The 19,471-nt window shown below is 35.2% G+C and overlaps 2 protein-coding genes across 10 annotated transcripts; both read left to right on the plus strand.

The window, feature by feature from the left end:
- The first annotated feature begins 976 nt into the window (after positions 1-976).
- On the plus strand, positions 977-3,032 carry LOC142163520 (uncharacterized). Its single transcript, XM_075220820.1, has 4 exons — positions 977-1,429; positions 1,522-2,376; positions 2,513-2,662; positions 2,841-3,032. The coding sequence occupies exons 1-4, from the start codon at positions 977-979 to the stop codon at positions 3,030-3,032; spliced, it is 1,650 nt and encodes a 549-aa protein (XP_075076921.1).
- Positions 3,033-6,350: 3,318 nt separating this feature from the next.
- Positions 6,351-18,554, plus strand: LOC107784147 (putative late blight resistance protein homolog R1A-3). 9 transcript variants are annotated; one of them, XM_075220122.1, is made up of 6 exons: positions 6,351-6,584; positions 9,471-12,195; positions 13,397-15,145; positions 15,256-15,314; positions 15,393-15,541; positions 18,369-18,554. In XM_075220122.1, the coding sequence occupies exons 1-3, from the start codon at positions 6,414-6,416 to the stop codon at positions 13,420-13,422; spliced, it is 2,922 nt and encodes a 973-aa protein (XP_075076223.1). In that variant the 5' UTR covers positions 6,351-6,413; the 3' UTR covers positions 13,423-15,145; positions 15,256-15,314; positions 15,393-15,541; positions 18,369-18,554. The 9 variants fall into 9 exon arrangements, with proteins under 9 accessions (XP_075076223.1, XP_075076222.1, XP_075076224.1 ...); XM_075220121.1 differs by having other exon boundaries at positions 13,397-13,583; XM_075220126.1 differs by having other exon boundaries at positions 6,410-6,649; positions 13,397-13,583.
- Positions 18,555-19,471: the final 917 nt, after the last annotated feature.

Genomic DNA, 19,471 nt, shown 5'->3' on the forward strand with positions numbered 1-19,471 from the left:
TAACCCTTTTCTTAAAATTAACTGGATCATTGGCCCATATAATTGATAGTCCTTCAATTAATTAATTAGAACTTTAGTTATGGCTAGTATTATTTAAACCCTTAGTTAGGATAGGAACTAAACCCTAACAGACTTTAATAGTTCGATTAATTGAGGCATGTCAAGCCAAATAAAATCCCAAATGCTTGGACCTCGTTTAGTTTTCCTTAAAATACTCAGAATTCGAGACGCACCATTTAGCAAATTTCCATAGCCCTCGCAAAGCTGAAACGCATAGTTGCTCTAGGCGCGTATTTTAATAATATTATCTTCCTAAACTCGGGTGCATATTTCATGTGACCCAAATCCAAATCCTAAAAAGTTGAATAAAATGTGTTTCGGAACGCGGGTGTATTTCATGTGGCGCGATCCAAAGACATATTTTAAACGACGTTCAATCTTCTTTAAAATCAATTAAAAGCGGTTAAAGTTGAAAATGCACATAGGTTTAAAAGTGTTTTAAAATCAGATAATAGGCCATTTATAACAGTTGAGCGACCGTGCTAGAACCACGGAAATCGGGAATGCCTAACACCTTCTCCGGGGTTAATAGAATTCCTTACTCGGATTTCTGGTTTGCGGACTGTTAAACAGAGTCAGGCTTTTCCTCGATTCGGGATTCAACCGGTGACTTGGGACACCATAAATCTCCCAAGTGGCGACTCTGAATCTTTAATTGTGATAATCCCGTTTCGATTGTCCTTTAATTGGAAAAACTCCCTTTATACCCTTTTGGGGTGTAGAAAAAAGGAGGTGTGACACTGGGGACTTTATTGTGAAGAAATACCAACCAATTCACAAGTGCACTACCAAAAACAAAAACAAGTTGTGCACTTCCAAGTATATTGCACATAAATAAAAAGACAGGATCATATCCCAACCAAATATAAAACTTTGGAAAATTAAGGAGTAGGTTAGGGATCAAGAGGGGTTATATATGGGAAGGACTATCTGTTATAGAGCTAAGTGTATGGTACTCAAGCAGTTCATGGGGGATTGGAAGTTGGAATTCTCTAGGTTGTGTGACTATGTTGATATCATTAAAAGCACAAATCCTGGAAGTTCTTGTTGGATCAGGATAGATAAAGATACTAAACTTGGAAAGAACTTGTTTGTGTATTTTTATGTGAGTTTTGATGCTCTCAAAAGAGGGTGGTTAGAAGGTTGTAGGAAAATTATTGGATTTGATGGATGCTTCTTGAAGGGGTTATGTAAAGGTGAGTTGCTAGTAGCTGTTGGTAAAAATGGGAATAATCAAATGTTTCCTATAGCTTGGGCTGTTGTTGACCAGGAGACAAAACACTCTTGGACTTGGTTCATTAAAAATTTGATTTCAGACTTGAACTTAGGAGATGGAGTCGGCTTAACAGTTATGTCAGATATGCAAAAGGTATTCTCTTTTAACTAATCTATTTCTATTTGTATAATGTAATGTTTCTGCATTTTATTGTTGACTTAAATTGTTATTTTGTTGTTTTGTAGGGTCTGGTTCCAACTATTAGTGAGTTATTACCTAATGTAGAGCACAGAATGTGTGCTCGACATATTTGGACTACTTGGGCCAAAAACTGGAGAGAGGAAGAAAGAAGAATGCAATTTTGGAAATGTGCTAAGTCTTCATATGAAATAAAGTTCAAGGAAGAAATTACAAACATGGCAAAACTTGGTAAGAAGGAGATATATGAAGACTTACTCGCATATAACAAAGAATGTTGGTGTAAGGCTTACTTTTCTACATGTTCTAAATGTGATGTTGTTGAGAATAATATGTGTGAAACCTTTAATTCTTGGATAGTAGGACCAAGACATAAGTCAATTATTACTATGTTAGAGGAAATTAGACACAAAATTATGAATAGGCATGTTGATATAAGGAGATTTGTTGAGACCTGGATAACAGACATTTCACCAATGGCAAGGTTAATATTAGAAGAAAACAAAGAGCTTTCTAGGAAGTGTAAAGTGTTGTGGAATGGAGATTCTGGATTTGAAATAGGTGATGGTGACAAAAGATTTATTGTTGACTTAATAAGAAGGCCATGCACATGTAGAACTTGGCAGTTGAGAGGCATTCTGTGTGCTCATGTTGTTTGTGCTTTCTATGACTTAGACCAAGAACCAGAGAATGAAGTCGAGGATTGGTACAGACAGAATGGGTTTGTAAAGGCTTACCAATATGTCATACAACCCATGCCTAATATGAAGATGTGGCCTGAAACAAACAACCCCTCTATTGAACCTCCTGAACCAAAACCAATGCCAGGAAGACCTAAAAGATACAGGAGAAAGTCAAAGGATGAGCCAAAAGAGAAATATGGAAAGTTGTCAAAGAATGGGGTGAAAATAACTTGCTCAAAGTGTCATCAATTGGGCCACAACAGAACTTCTTGTAAATTAGTGGTAATTGTTACTTTATGCTACTTTATTTTTATAGATTTTGATGTATAACTGACTATGTATTGTTGTTTTGTAGCCTGGATCAACTTCCAATCAGCCAAGTCAACCAACTCAACAATCTCAACCAATCCCACCAGCTCCAAGTAGATCATTTCAAACTAGCAATCCACCTTCAATATGTAATGACACATCCGTAGTGAAAAGAGTAGCCAAAATCAGTCTACTGGTATAGGCAGGGGAAGGGGTAGAGGTCTGGGACTTAAAAGGCCAAGGCCATCAACAGGTTTTGGAGTATATACAGACATTAGGAGTGGAAGAACAATTATCAATGTAAGCTTGAACTTGTATTACTTTGCTATGGCTTTTATCAATTTAAGTAGTGACTGATTGATATCATTTTATAGCCCAGTATACCTTCTGAGAGAGTGATAACACCTGGAACTTACAAAGATACATCTGCAACAAATATAGATCTTGGATTTAAGCCTCGTGGTCACAAATGGAAGGGGAAAAATGCAGTAACAACTTCTCAACTACAGCAGATGCGAGCAACAAGGAATATAGGGTCTTCTCAACAAAATGGAAGCAACATGTAGTGTCTTCCTTCTGATAAAAACTTGTTTGGCACCATGTGAGGTGTTATGTTTTTTGCAGTTTTGTTTCAAGAATGTGATTTAAACACATTGTTATATTTTTGGCTTTGGGCAGCTTTGTTAAGTCTGCAAGTTGCAAAAACAGTTAGCTTTTGGCAGCTTTGTGAAGTGTTATGTTTTTTGTGTTAAGTCTGCAAGTTGCAAAAATAGTTGGTTTTTGGCTTTTGGTTTTGCCAATATTCATCGACTTAGAGTTATACGTTTTGCCAATATTCATGGCTTTTGGCTTTTGATTTTGCCAATGTTATACGTTACTCCCCACAAAATATGATTTTCTTTTTATCTTTGATTGGTTTATATTGGATATTTATGTATCTACCGAATAGCTAATTACTTGGATATTTGGTTGGTGCAAAAAACTGTATTGCCAAAATTCTGGAAATTTACCGATCTATTGAGTTACTTGAAATCAACAAACAAGAAATTTTGCAATTGACCAAATTGATTTATCACCAACTAATATGAACTTTTGAAACTTGAAAGGGCTGACCAATTACATCAATTTGACTCAAATTACATCAATAAAACCTGGAAAAACCTAGCCAATTCCATAACATGAACACACCAAGAAACACAACTAACTTCTTCCACATAGCCAACTTTGCATCTCTTTCTTTTACTTTGTTTAGCAAACCATAAATAACCTTGTTCGCTTGAGCTGGAAACTCATCATCATGCCATCTAAAATAATTGCAGTCACGCTGTAAAACACAAGAAAAAAGCAAATAAATCAAAGTAAATAGAGACAAGAAAATAAGAACACTAAAAATAAAATTCGAAAATGGTTTACTTACTTTGTTAAATTTACACCCATAAAAGCGACGACCTGGATTTCTTGGTGTCCATGATACTTTTAGTTCAACTTGAAATCCACAACAACAAATATCCATTCCATTGTGAGAAAATAATTTTCTTTGAGACATGAATTTACTTCAAACTTCAAGCTTAGTTGAAATAAACCCACAACAAAGAAATCAGATTAAATAAATGGGGCAAAATATGAAATCGACAGATTGGCCTTCAAACTTGGCTCTTTGAAACTTTGAGAGTGAAGATGGGGCAAAGTAAATAAAGAAGGAAAATAATGAAGATGAAATAATGGGGAAGGAAGATGGGGGATTAAATATGGGGCCAACATTTATGTTGTTACCGTTGGAGATGGAAATTTGGCTGAAAAAATCTCCCTTACGCGCCTACAAGGTGTGGCAAATCACACACTCAATCTAGTCAGCTTTTGTGTTAAAGTGGAACACAAACAATGGAGTTTGGAAGGCCAAATGGAACAAGACTAAGTTAGAGTGCCAAAATAAAAAATTGGGCCAAGTTTAATGAGTTGTCTATGTATTTGGCCTTTATTATACTTTAAAATAGTTCAAGGGGGTAATGAAAAAGTATATCGCTGAAACTTTGGGTATAGTTCAAGGAGGTACTTATGCATTTTTCCTAAATATAATGAAGAAAAGGGAAAGTTATAGATTAACAATTCGAGACTGTTATAGACTTCATTGTTATGTTTTTCATATGTAAATGTATTTCGTTTTTCTTTTCTAAAGAATACTACGAAATTACACCTCAACATTTGCTACTTAAGTCTTGAATCAGAAATAAATCCTAGTTGGTACAAAATTATTTAGTTGCTCTTCTGTGATACTTACGCAAAGCAAGTGATTTTTATTAGGGATTTTGGCATTGTATAACAACTTAGTTCAATAATTGGTAGAAAATGGCCAATCTTTTAGCATTTGACACAAGTAGCCAAAATTTAACATTTAATGATCTTCTCTCTCTTCTAATGGTCCAACCATCACCCTAAAAATAGACTTTCATTTCCTTTTTGTTAGAATTTTCACCCAAATCTCTACAATCCTTTTTCTAAGTTTTTAAATTATTTCTCACAAGCATTAAAAATATTAAAAATTATAAATATAGTTTTTATATCATACTGTATATCCAAGTGTATACACACACATATACACATATGTATATATATATATATATGTGTGTGTGTATATATATGTGTGTGTGTGTGTGTATTTTAGGACCTCGAGGAATTGTATTCACATATTAATTTGTCGCTCTATATTAGAGCTTCACTCCTCTGTACTTGATGGGTAATACTGAGTAAACCAATCGTAGAGCCAATCCACCATTTTAATCTCATTTGGAATCCAACCCATAAAGCACAGCGAACCAAAAAGGGGGGAGAGGGGGGGGGGGTAGGGAAGCTGTAAAGAATAACAGAAGAAGAATATTATTTGGAGACCTTCTGCTAGCCCAAGATCGTTAACTAAGATTGGAGGTTCAACTAAAGAAGAGGAAGCTTGAAAAGAGAAGATAGATTTTAGATAGGAGAACTTGTTTTGGAAAGAAGGCTTTCTTGATTTTGGCTTGCTTAAAAATAAACAAGATACCCCATATTTATACTAGCCTATGGATGATTCTAGATAATGTACAAAGAAGATTCTAGCAAACTTATCTTCTAACAACACTCTAGAATATCTAGATATATCTTATCTTCTCACAACATTCTAGAACATCTAGATATGTCCACTAGATAAATATTAAGGATACTAAACTAGGGCATTCTAGAGAATTCTATATTATTCCAAAAAATTAGCTTTATTTTTTTCACAGGAGCAACGAACGAAAGGAGGGGGAAAAGCAACGAACAAGGGAAGGGAGGGAGAGATGGGGGGAGGCAACGAACAAGAAGGGGGAGGGGGACCAACGAACAATAGAGGGGGAGGGGCAGCAAACAGTGAGGGGAATAAATAGTAAAATAGGATTTTTGGGATTTGGCTATATAATGCCAATTATTTGGGGCTGCCTTTGCCAAAACCTAATATAAAGCTAAAAAATTGTCAATTCTTCTTATATATTGTCATTAAGTGTCATTTTTTCTATTTATTTTTTCAATTTATTTTACAAAATACTATTCTTTTCGGTCCACAATAAGTGATCATTTTATCTTTTTATTTTGATTCAAAATAAGTGTCTATTTATATAATCAAGAAGGAATTAATTTATTTTTTTAAAATTTGCCCTTATTTAGTCAAGATAATAATTAATTAAGATTAATTTAGTGAAGATACCTTTTATTCTTTAGGAGTTACTACTTTCTTAATGAGTGTACCAAAATCCAAAAGTAAAATAGGTGGACCAGAGGAGAGTATAATTTAGTAACTTTAGGTTGTAATAAAGTAAGAATTGGGTGATTATCCATAAAATTTCTAAGCCATACACGTGGAAAAAAAACAAACAAAGAAAAAAATAAAAAGAAGATACAAAAATCTACACTCTTCAGCTGCCGGACAAAACTCAACAATGGAAAGAGCAACACCTGTACGAAAGCCACCACACCTCCACCGTCTATCTGCTGACGTGGACGGAGGTCCCGCCGGCGAACAACTTCCCCCTCCACTGCCGCCTCCGGCAATGTCTCTCGCTCCGGCGATCGTTCTCCACCACCGGCGACCAATTCCCACAGTTTCGACGGTAAATGTTTTGATTGTTACACAACAACAAGCTATTGATTCAAGCGAAGAGCATTATTAAGGAAAGTGGCAAATTTTCCATTCTTTTTATTTTTTCCATTATTACTCAGTTCTGTCTCAATATTACACGTATTTGTTCTACCAATTGTTGTCAATTGCTATCCTTGACTGGTGAGAGGATTGCTGGTCTGCTACAGGGGCTATAGTTATTTTTCTGAAAAAATAAAAAAAACAATAGTGAGAACTTTTGAAAAATAAAAAGTGTATTCTGGAATTTTTTTTAATCACCCAGAAATGTCGAGGCTAGTGGCACATGATTCCAAACTCGGGTTAATGGACCCGCCCCTTTAGCAATAGGCCACCATATTTGCTTGCAGAATCTTTTTTTTAATTATTATTATTATTATTCGTCTTTTCCTCTTCTTGAGCCAGACCTCTCAATAAGGTCTGCATACACACTAGCCTTCCAGACCTACTAGTGAGATTTTACTGGATCATTATTATTGTTATATTTATTTATTCAAGCCATAAACCCAGGGTATGCTGCCCTATGGTGGTGGGTTTTGGCCATCAAAATTTAGTGGCAGGTAACCAAGCAAGCTAATATGAATTTAGAGTTTCTGATTAACCAGCTACTCCCTCCATTTCGACTTTGATGATATAGTTTGACTTGACATGTTTTTTTCTAATATTATTGTCGAGTCGAGGGTCTCCCGGAAACAGCCTCTCTACCCCTCCAGGGTAGGGATAAGGTCTGCGTATACTCTACGCTCCCCAGATCCAACTAGTGGGATTTTATTGGGTGGTTGTTGTTGTAGTTTGACTTGACACAAAGTTTAAGGGATAAAAAGATAACTTTTGTGAAATATGTGGTGCTAAAAGCTTAGGGTGCAAAAGTTTAGTGGGTCATGATATTTGTGTAGCTATAAAAGCTTGTGTAGAATAGAAAGTTTAAAGTTAAATTTATTTCTAAATATAGAAATGTATAATTCTTTTTGGAACACTGGAAAATGTGTCATTTAAATTGAAAAGGAGAGAGTAATTATTGATTAAGCCAGTGATTGTCATCCCATTTTTATAAAGTCAAGTCTTTCTTTGTTTAATATAAAATTAACTTGGTGGTAATATGATTGCAGACACCATTTCAATCAGTCCAAGGTATGCCATCTTTCTTTGTCTTCCCACTTCTTTCTTTGACTTATTAATCTCTAATCTCCATTAAAACCAGCTAAGTGAAAGTACTATATATAACCAACTTGATTTGTAATATACTAACACCCATGTGGTATAATATTGTATTTCCCTAATTGAAGTTGTCATCTCATCCAAATTAGTCAAATCTTTAGTTCTTGTTTGCAATTTACTTGGTAATTTGTTTGCACATACCATTTGAGGTATGCCTTTTTTATGTCTTCTGAGATCTTTTTCTTGGTTACTGTACTGTATGTTTTGTGCTTTATCCATTTGTTGATTGTTATTCATATTAAGTTTCTTATATATGTTTCTCCAAGTATTTCTTATATTAAGTTTTAGCTTTTTGCGCTACTACAAATCTAATTTTAGGATAGATCTAATTTTCTTCCTTTTTAAACTAGGGAAAAGTATACATCAAAGTTTGCAGTTCACCTCTTGAATAATAGTTTCAACTTTGCCTACCTGATATAAAGAGTTCATTTGTGGAACTTTAATGCTTTCTAATTCTATTTAAAGATATAATTTGACCAGAATTTTCAAGTAAAGTTCCCTTTCCAGATTTTGATGTTGGAAAATCCAAAGGTGCAATATGTTGGATTTTATAGAGATCTGATGTTCCAAGTTTAGCTCTTTTTGACTTGCTGCAGTATTTTCTTCATACTGCTTTTTAATAAAACAAAAAAAAGTAGGGTGCAATATGTGGCAAGGTTTCCTTAGTATTTCTTTCATTACAGATACATACTATTCAATCCGTTTCAATCTATGTGACACACTTTCCTTATAAGTTCACTCCAAAAAGAATGACACTTTTTTATATTTAGCCACACAAATATTAACATGTTTATGACCACAAGTTTCAAAAGTCTTATAGCCACATAAATGTTATGATATATTTAAGATTACAAGTTTCAAAAATCTCTTTTTCCTTAAATTCCGTGTCAAGTCAAACTATGTCGCATAAATTGAAACGGAGGGGGTAGTTGCTATCGATTTACTTTAGGAAGTAGCTTTCATCTCATAGCATCTCGCTTGTTATGGAAAATACTGTGTTGGTTAGGTCTTCAATGGCTCGCTTGTTATGGAAAATACTGTGTTGGTTAGGTCTTCAATGGGTAATGCCAGGCATGGTCAAAAAAGTTCCATTTGGCTGGACCTTAGTTGCTCCAGGAGCACTGATGTGGACCGTATGGAGAGAGTAATAGGATTGTTTTTGATTGAATTGAGAAGGATTTTGTACACTTGAGGAGTAGCCTTTTATCCCTTATTTCCTTTTGGCGCACCCACGTGATTCCTGTAGTTATAGAACATCGTTCGTACAGAACCATAGTTTTTTGTGCATTGAATGTGAAGGATAGTTTTAAGAGATTAATAACCTAGAAATATGGGTACCAGATCTAGTAAAGACTATTGTTTCACTTATCTTTAACCAAATTCTGAGGATTAGAGATCAAAGTTTATAAGTAGTGAAAACCCATGTTTAGTAACATTGATGACATGAACATGAAATAGACGCAATGTTTTTTGAAGATACAAAAAACTCTCGATTTCTTTTTAAATGATCAAGTCGTAGAATCGATTGAGATTTGAGACAGTGATGGCTGAAAATCTACCCGATGTTCTCTCTGTTTTTGCCTTCCCTTTTGCAACTTTATTGATCATGTTATATATACCATTGACGTCCTAAATCTTGCAGCTTTCAGGTCATAATTGGAATAGAATAGATATGGCTTATGCTAGTATTGCTTCTCTTATGAGAATGATAGAACTACTCTTGACATCCAAGTCGCCAATGCAATCTCTAATTTGCGACCACAAAGAAGAATTTCTCGCTCTTCAGAGAAAAGTTAGTTCCCTGGAAGTATTTCTCAAGAATTTTGACAAAAGCAATGATACTGAGAAAATGGCATATTTGGAAGCGCAGATAAAAGACGTCACAAATGCTGTGGAACACACAATTCAACTGACACTAACAGAAGCTGTAATGGCAAATGATGAAATGCATAAAGAAAAGGAACATAAGAGGCTTTTTGATAGCCTAAAACAAGTAGCAGAGGACATTGATCATGTCCAGAATGAGTCACCAAACATTCAAGATTATAATACGGCGAGCCATTATCAAAGGAAATGGTTGCTGGAAAAACTGACACAATATGATGGCTCGTCTGATCTCAAAGTCATCTCGATCATCGGGATGGGGGGCATCGGTAAAACGACTTTAGCAAAAGAAGTTTACGATTATGAATCAATTCGATTTCATTATGATGTTCGTGCCTGGACTACTGTATCTCAAAAGTATAATGTAAGAGATATCCTGGAAAGCCTTCTGCATTCTGCAATGGGTCGCAAATTTTACATGGATGATGAGTTAGATCTAGCTGACAGGCTACGAAAAAGTTTAATAGGTAAGAGATATTTAATTGTCATGGATGACATGTGGAGCAGTAACGCATGGGATGACGTGAGACATTGCTTTCCATGTAGGAACAATAGGAGTCGAATATTGTTGACTACCCGTAACAAAAAATTAGCTTATTATGCTGGTACAGAGAATCTTTCTTTGCAGATGGACCTCATGGACCCAGATGAGAGTTGGAACCTTGCAAAAAGTATGGTGTTTGCAAATGAAGCATTACCGTATGAGTTTGAGACTATTGGGAAGCAAATTGTAGAGTATTGCACAGGGTTACCATTAGCTATTCTCGTGATTTCTGGGCTTCTCTCCAGATCTAAACGGACAATCGAAGATTGGGAAAATATTGCTGAAGATGTCATGTCATTTGTCACAAAAGATCCATATGAACGATATCGACATGTGCTTGGGTTGTGTTACAATCACTTAACCAGTGACCTAAAAGCATGCCTTCTGTATTTTGGGATTTTTCCAGAAGACAGTGAGATTTCGGTGAAGGGTTTGGTGAGATGCTGGATGGCTGAGGGCTTCTTGAAGTCAGAAAAAGACTTGGAAAAAGAGGCTGAAAAGTGCTTACATGATCTTATCGACAGACATCTAGTTCTTGTATGCAAGAAAAGTTTGGATGGCACAAAAATTAGATCATGTAAGGTTCATGATCTAATACATGAGCTGTGCTTGAGAGAATTAGCTCAAAGCCAAGACATTTTTGTCATGAAAGACATTGTTTTTGATAAATCATATGAAGATGATGATTTGGATGAAGGTGATGATTCGGGTGGAGATGGTGATTCAGATGCAAAAAAAGCTCAAAGCCATGCTTTTTCTCCAGAATGTCATCATCTCAGTACGCATAAAATGCAGCCCTTTAAGCGATGGACTGATGATGGAATGTGTTTGGCCCTTCTTACCCCCGAACATGATCATTTGATAAGCAGGCAGACAGATGATGATGATTACACTCTCTTAAAACGAACTCGTTCCATTTTCTCTTTTTTGTTTAATTCAACTTTTACTCTCAATTCAGAGCTTATTCATTTTAGTTTACTTAGAATCTTGGACTTGGTTACCACAGACTTAGAAAGTTTCCCTCCACAGATACTATGTCTCATTTGGTTGAGGTACCTAGCATTGTCCGGCATCGGCGAGGATTTTTACGTACCTCCAGAAATTTACAGATTATGGAATCTGCAAACACTCATTGTTAAACGGGATAGTCCTAGATATGTGACTTTTACGGAGAAAATTTGGGAACTGATGCAATTAAGGCAGCTAAGACTACATAAATATTATTTGTCAAATCCTCCAAGGGAATCTGATGACGAGGAGAGCTACTTGGCTTTTTCAAACATACATACTGTTTCTGGCTTGTCTCCAAGTAGTTGCAGAAAGGAGGTTATTTCAGGGATTCAGAATGTTAAGAAGTTAGTAATCTATGGACATGTCAGTGACTATAAAGTCTTTCAAGAATCTAGACTTTTCAACAATCTTGTCCATCTACATCAACTTGAAACATTGAGTCTTGCACTTGTTCGTAAGTGGGACTCATCAGAAAACTGGCGGATTTCACCAGCGACTATTCCAAGTGCAAAAGCTTTTCCAGTAACACTCAGGAAGTTAAAGCTGGAGGAAACTTCTGTAAGGTGGGAGGACTTGAACATTGTAGGTGAGTTGCCTAACCTTGAGGTGCTGAAGCTGATGTGGAATGCTTGTATTGGCGAAGAATGGTATCCAATTGAAGGAGGATTTACTCGATTGAAGCTTTTGCTAATTGAGCATTGTGATCTCAAGTACTGGAAAGCCACAGATGACAATTTTCCCGTCCTTGAGCGCCTCTTGATTAGAGAGTGCCATATGTTGGAAGAGATACCCATTGAGTTTGCAGATATTTACTCACTGCAACTCATTGAGTTAACTGACTGTACAACCGAACTGGAGGCTTCTGCTGCACGAATTCAACAAGAACAAGAAAACCTTGGAATCAAACCCGTGGATATTCGTATCTCATGTAAGTATTACATTATATTCCAGAATGAACTTTCCATAATTGCTTATGACACATAGGTATTTATTTATTAAGGTTAACTTTCCATAATTGCCTATGAACATTATATTACACTCGAGCCGTGGAAACAACATCTTGTAGAAATGCAGGGTAAGACTGTGTACAATAGATCCTTGTGGTCCGGTCCTTTCCCGGACCCCGCGCATAGCGGGAGCTTAGTGCACTGGGTTGCCTTTTTTACACTCGTTTCTCATTTCCACAAGGTTATACTCATTTTTTTTAACTAATCCATCCACGCAAGCTTTCACCTCCTGTGGTGATTTGTTGGTGGTGGTTGGGGGGGGGGGGGGGGCAATGACCCCTACCTCGTGTATTAAATATCACAAAGTTACATAGGAGCTGGACTAGGCTATACTCCCAATCCCTAGTGAAGATTGAACAAACTCAATTCTGTAAAATGGTTTGGAAAATAGGATACTAAACAACATAGTTCTATGATTGGAGATTCCTCCTATTTAGAGAAAATAAACAAGGGAGAGGCTCCCTTTACAAAAATTATCTACATCCTAAGGAACACCAAAAGAGTAAAAAAGGATTTCCTTAATAAACTTAAACTAGTTTGCTTGGCAGTTCTTTTACTTGCTTTTATCTTTTCTAAATATTTCTATTCTTGATTAATACACATAACATTTGGATGACTCTATGCTTCATTTTGATTGCGTGAGTAAAAAATATTGCAAATAGTTAATAAAGGAGATGCCAAGTTGTAGTTGTAAATAGGCAAAATACATAAAGTCCCCCTTAAACTTGTCCAGAAAATATGTTTGAACACTTAAACTAAACGTAAGTTCTTTTATCCCCCCTCCCCCCCCCCCTCCCATTTTCATTTCAAGTGAATTTAATACCTCCTTCGAAGTGCAAAACCACATGGGAGGTGTTCTACACGCACCTCCACATGTCAAAAACTCATTTTTTTTTTATATTTTCTATAATGGTTTTTTTCATTTTCACCCACCCCAGCATTCTTCGTTCTTCCCCACAACCTCAGCGAAGTTGAGGAAGAAAAGTTCCGGCAGCTACCCTTTCCGGCATGACCTCATTGTTGTATATTACAACCATTTAAGTCACCTTCTCTACTTTTCTGAGGTAATTTTCACATAATATCATTTCTCTGCAACTCTAATGGAATTTGTTATTATTGCAGCCTATCCCCACCACTTTCATGGATGAAGAACCAGATCGGAAAATGGTGAAAGGCCGAAGGAAGCAGTGAAAGTTTTCATGTAAACTTAATCTTTTACGCCGGAAAATTTGTTCTCCCTCCCCACCTCAAAACCTGTAACGAAGGCCGAAGGAAGCACCGAATCTTTTACGCCGAGAAAATTTCGCCGGTGAGCTCTCTGTCTATGTCATGAAAATTAAAGTATGTTTTTTCTTTGTTTTGTTGTGGAGTGGTGGGGTGGGGATGGGGATGAAGGAAGTGAAGATAGGAGGCGACTGATATGGTGGTATAGCACACTGTGGGTGGTTGTTGGATGGAAGAAGAAGGGTACAAGTTTAGGGAAAATGTGGATATAGAAAGAAAAAAAGGAAAACATTAATTAAAGAAAAGTTTTTTTTTTTTAAAAAGGGAGGGGTGTTTAAAAGAACGTTCGTTTAGTTTAAGTGTTCAAACATGTTGTCTGGATAAGTTTAAGGGGGACTTTATATATGTTGCCTTGTAAATATAATGACCAAATAATTATTGCGACTAGCCATATTAACTTAATAAAAATGATAAATTGATTAGTAAAATAATTCAAGTAGTCATGAATGCCTTTATTTTGATAGTTGTAGGTGATGTGTTTGCCTTTAAATCACCCGACCCTCCCGAGCTTAAGGATGTACTCCTTCCGTTCACCTATACTTGTCATGTTTCGCTATTCGAGAGTCAAACTACATAAACTTTGACCAACATGTTAACATGTACTCCCTCCGTTCCAATTTATGTGAACATGTTTGACTGAGCACGTAGTTTAAGAAAAAATGAAGACTTTTGAAATTTGTGGTCCTAAACAAGTCAAAAAGAGGCCAGGGTATTTGTGTGGTTATAAAAGCTTCTTATTAAGGGTACAATTGTAAGTTTAAGCAAAATTGTTACTAAATTTAGAAAGGGGTCATTCTTTTTAGAACGGACCAAAAAGGAAATAGGTTCACATAAATTGGAACAGGGGGAGTATTTTTTTTTATCATATTGATATGAGAAAAATTACAAATTATAGTATTTTTTTGTATAATTTCTGAATATCAAATTTTAATTTTAAAATATTAAGAAAATCTTATGCAATTTATCAAAAAATAATCAAATTGACTCTCGAAAAGCGAAATATGACAAGTAAAAGTGAATGGAGGGAGTATAACGCGTGAACGGTTTAAACTTATAGGTGCAATAATGTGATTCCTGCACAAACGCTTGTATTTGTAGTCAAATAATTCATTATTGCTTTGGAACTAACCTAAAAAAAGAAGGAAATTTTACCACCTATAGAATAGGTTAGTACCCTATTTATATTCTATAAATACCCTTTTAAAATATTACATTCTATAAATACCCTTTTTAGTTTATAGCAAAAAATTTAAATTTAGTTCCATCCTAAAATTAAGGCTTAATATATGCTACAAAATATTTTTCTATCTCATTTTTTTTTATTTTCTCTCACCTAATTAGCGTATATCTCCTCTCATCAACTTTTTTCTCTCTTCTTCAATACATTTTTCCCTCTTCCCCCACAAACACACGTTCCATACACTTCAAAAACCCTCATCCGCCATTATCGCCTATACTTCTCCGCCATTATCACCCCACACGCCATTCTTCTTCGCAACTGTTCTCAAGCGTATTTTGACGGGCAAGTTGGTTCTCAAGTGTTTTTTAGAGCTTCACAGTTGTATTTTGGAAATCTTCTCCCCGTAGGTAATTCAACTACTTCGAAATTGCTTTTTCATTAGTTTGTTTCTATAAGTTTTTTTAGCGAATTTACACAATTTTCTGATATATCTTCCATTTGAATTGTTAATCACCAGGATTCTTTGAGTTTTCTATCTAATGTCGGATGCAACGCCACTCAACAGACTACCCAGAGGTATACCCACCAAAATTCTCAATTTTGATGGGCCCACTTTCTCGTTGCAACTGACTCAAGCGGAGAAAGATTTTGCAGGTTTATCAGCATCCAAAGTTGATGAAAGAAGAAGTAAATTACACAATGACAAGTTGAAAGAAGTCCAAGTTGATGAAGCTTCAAAAGAAACCAAAAATCAAGTTGGCTCAAAGAGGAAAAAACCTATGAAAGATTCAAGAAACCAAAAGGTAATTGGTATTTGTTACATGTATTCTGTTGTATTTGTAAGCACGTGATTTTTGCCCTATATGAGTATTACTCCCAAAAAATTCAAAAATAAAATGATTTTCCTTGGTGTGCAATTTTGTGATATTTTGTGATATTTTTGAATAATTATTTGTATTTGTCTGTGCATGTTTATTTGTTAAATTAATAAAAATATGTCGCATTTTGCATGTAGGATTTAATTCTACAATTGTTAGTAATTAAGTTTGTTTTACAAAAAAATAAAAATTACAAAAATAGGCATCGTTTGCATTTTTAGCATTTAATGTCCAAATATACAATTTTATGCTTAATTAATACTTAATTGTGCGTTAATTGTTATTGGGAGTTAATTTGTGCTTTTATAACTTAATTTAGTTCTTAATAATAGTTTAAGTATTTTTATAATTTAGTTTTAGAAAAATAAAAGAAGAAAAGAGAGCGAAAATATAAAGAAAGTCGGAATTGGGCCTCTTCTTCGATTTCAAGCCACAGGCCCAAAAAATGGCCCAATCTTCCCAAACGACCCAGTCCATTTCGAACTGGGTCGACCCAATCCATAACCCAAATACCCAACATCCCCCTATCTTGTAAAACAAAACAAAAGAAAAAACCAAACCCTAAAAAACCTAAACCATCTGCCACCCCCCCTCCCTATCTTCTTCTTCTCCAAAGCTCCAAACCCCACCTCCCATGGCTGCCCTTTACCCTCCATTCTCACGTCCAAACGACCCCTCGCGTCTTCATCTTCTCCACGGCAAGCTCAGGCTCATCCATGGCTACCCTTAACTTCACCATCGTTGCCCTTGCTTCATCTTCTTCGCCGAGCTCAAGCTTGAGCTCAGGTTGCCATGGCTGCCCCACCCCGTCGCCACCTGCTGCTTCATCTTTTCCGTCCAAACACCACCACCAAACGACCAGCTGCTACTTTTTCTTCGTGTTTCGTCGTCAACCCGTCGCGCTGCTGCTCCGTTCTCCAAACGACCAAGCTGCTCCTGTTTCTGTTTCGCTGCTGCCTACCGTCGCTGTGTCGCCGCTGCTGCTGCCGCTGCATCGCCGCTGCTGCTACTCTGTTTTGCTGCTGCTGCTCACGTTTCACGCTTCTGCCTCCTACTGCCTCTGCGTCTAGCAAATGACCAACTGCTACTGTCTCACCAACGTTGTTGTTGCTTCATCTTCTTCGTTTCTTCGTCGTTGTTTTGAACCGGTTAGTTGGTTTAAGTTTCAATTTTTTCCATATTTTTGTTTGATGTTTTTCGGATCCAAAATCGATAAATGATTCAATTCTTGTTTTGTTTGTTCGTCGTTGAAATAATTTTCTAGTTTGTTCATATGTTTTGTTGATTAAATTTTCAGATTCAAATGGAACTTTGATTAATTAATTTTTCAGTTTGTTTCATGTTTGTTTTATCGTTCTTGTTTATTGTTTAGTTAAAAAATTGTTAGTTTAATATTGGTTAGATACAAATTGAAGTTTAATTAATTATTTCTTCAATTTTTTTTCATGTGTTTTATGTATTTTTTTTTTCAGAAATTGTTAATATTGTTAAGTTCAAGTTTAAATTCATAATTGTTTCTTCTTAAGTTTTGTTTTGATTTGCCTAAAAGAATTTAGTTGTAATAGGGAAGTATGTTGGTTTAATCATTTGAATCCGTCATTTTTATTTTTAGATTTAATTCATGTTCATACTTTGTTTGTTTGATCTTGAATCCGAAATTTGTATAGTTTGATTTCTTGTTTATTGATTATCATTTTTGATTATTTCTTCAGTTTGCTTCATGATTTTGTTTAGTTTTAATATAGGAATTGTTGGTTGTAAAGTTGTTTGATTTTTAAGTTCAAATGATTATTGAATTTAGAAATCTGAATATACTTGTTTGTTGTTGTTGAATCTGAAAGTAGGTTTGTTTGTTGCTAAAAAATATTGTTCAATCAAAATTTTAGTTGTTCTTTGTTGTTCAATTTGTGTTCATGTGATATTGTTGTTGTATTGTTCATCCGTGTTCATATGATTTGTTGTTTGAATTTGTGTAGAAATTGGTCATATTGACTATATTTTGGTTGAGTTTGATTAATTGATTTGTTATAGCTGATGGGGGTAGTTTGGTAAATTGCAGTACGTTCAGGGGTAAAATGATAATTGCAATAAGGTCGGAGGGGTAGTTTGGTAATTAAACATTTTTATAATTCTTTATGTTAAGCATGGGGACAAAATGTAATGGGATGTGGGTGATATAGTTGTTTAATATAAATGGGGGACAAGACAAAATGTAGTGGAGGGGAATATGACAATTGTTTATGGTAGGCATGGGGGACAAAATGTAATGGATTAGTTTGATATATTAGTTTAATATAATGGGGGATGAGTGGGAAGATAATGGGTTTGGTAGGAGAAAGTGATTGATTTTAATTGATTAAAGGGTTGGGGATATAAAGAGAGGTTTTGAATCAGATTTTGGAGAGAAGAGAAGACAGAAGAGAATAAGAAGAATACAGAAAAAAACGGACAGATAGAGAGAGAGAGAAAAAAAATGGCTGAATATTTAAGAGAGAGAAAAATTCCGAAAAATATAAAAACTTTCAAATAAATAAGAACTAAAAAAAAATCTTCTACTTTCTTTCATTGTTTGAAATCAGTATTAATTGTTGTTGTTTCATCAAAGCTTTAAGCTTTTGTTTTGGGATTACTGCTCCATTGGTTTGAAAACTCTGTTCCTGGGTTGTTACTGTTGCTGGACTGTTGTTGTTGTGCTGTATTGTTATTACTGCTGCTGATTCTCATCTTCATTTTCTTTTGCTTCCAATATCAGGTACACAACTGACATGCTGGTTATTGTAAACTGAAACATGTAGCATGAATACGAAAATGAAGAGTTGAAGTTCCAGATTTATTTTAATTATATTCTAAATTTTATTTGTATATATAAATTGTTTAGCTTACTCTAATCAGAATCATATAGCTGTTTAATATATATAGTGAAACATCGGATGATAGCTTAACAGACGATCTATCTATATATTGCCTAAAAATAAATAAATGGTGTAGTAACTTCGTCTAGTTAATTCGCTATTGTTGGATGATTACCATGTCTCAAAAAGCACGTTAGTTTATCAAAATAGACCATTTTGGAACTTGGAGGAATGTTGTTTAATTAAATATTATTGGTTAATTTCAACATGTAAATAAATTAAGACATTTTTTATTTTATTTTGTAGAGACAAATTTAATAGAGAATAATGTAGGCATTTTAGGATTGTCTTTTAAAAATAAATGAGACGAGCCTCGTCGAATAAAAATATAAAATTGTGGGGCCCTCGATAAATGTTTAATTAAAATTAATTAGACTTTGGGATGAGCCGTTTAGCAAAATTCCACGGCCTTACCCAGAAATAATAATACGCTTACCCAGAAATAATAATACGCTAATTGCTTTAGGCGCGCATTTTAATAAGCTTACCTTCTTAAACTCGGGTGTGCATTTCATGCGACCCAAATCCAAATCCCAAAACATTGAATAAAAATGCGTTCCGGATTGCGGGTGCATTTCATGTGACGTAATCCAAAGACATGTTTTAAACAATGTTCACATTCTTGTAAAAATAATAATAACAATTATGAAAGCGGTAAAAAGATAAAATTTGCACATAAGTTCATATTTGTATAAAATCAGATAATCAAGCCGAATATAACAGTTGAGCGACCGTGCTAGAACCACAGAACTCGGGAATGCCTAACACCTTCTCCCAGGTTAACAGAATTCCTTATCCGGATTTCTGGTACGCAGACTGTAATATGGAGTCATTCTTTTCCTCGATTCGGGATTAAAATTGGTGACTTGGGACACCCTAAATCTCCCAAGTGGCGACTCTGAAATAAACAAACAAATCCCGTTTCGATTGTCCTTTAATTGGA

Source organism: Nicotiana tabacum, chromosome 8 (assembly GCF_000715075.1).
Source record: "Nicotiana tabacum cultivar K326 chromosome 8, ASM71507v2, whole genome shotgun sequence".
In the NCBI taxonomy this organism is placed as follows: domain Eukaryota; kingdom Viridiplantae; phylum Streptophyta; class Magnoliopsida; order Solanales; family Solanaceae; genus Nicotiana; species Nicotiana tabacum.

Excerpts from the sequence above, each read along its gene's own strand:
- LOC142163520 (XM_075220820.1), top strand. The coding sequence starts at position 977 with ATGGGAAGGACTATCTGTTATAGAGCTAAGTGTATGGTACTCAAGCAG. Across the intron at positions 1,430-1,521 it reads TTATGTCAGATATGCAAAAG|GGTCTGGTTCCAACTATTAG; the intron begins GTATTCTCTTTT and ends GTTGTTTTGTAG. Across the intron at positions 2,663-2,840 it reads TAGCCAAAATCAGTCTACTG|CCCAGTATACCTTCTGAGAG; the intron begins GTATAGGCAGGG and ends ATCATTTTATAG.
- LOC107784147 (XM_075220122.1), top strand. The coding sequence starts at position 6,414 with ATGGAAAGAGCAACACCTGTACGAAAGCCACCACACCTCCACCGTCTA. Across the intron at positions 6,585-9,470 it reads CAATTCCCACAGTTTCGACG|CTTTCAGGTCATAATTGGAA; the intron begins GTAAATGTTTTG and ends TAAATCTTGCAG. Across the intron at positions 12,196-13,396 it reads CGTGGATATTCGTATCTCAT|CCTATCCCCACCACTTTCAT; the intron begins GTAAGTATTACA and ends TTATTATTGCAG.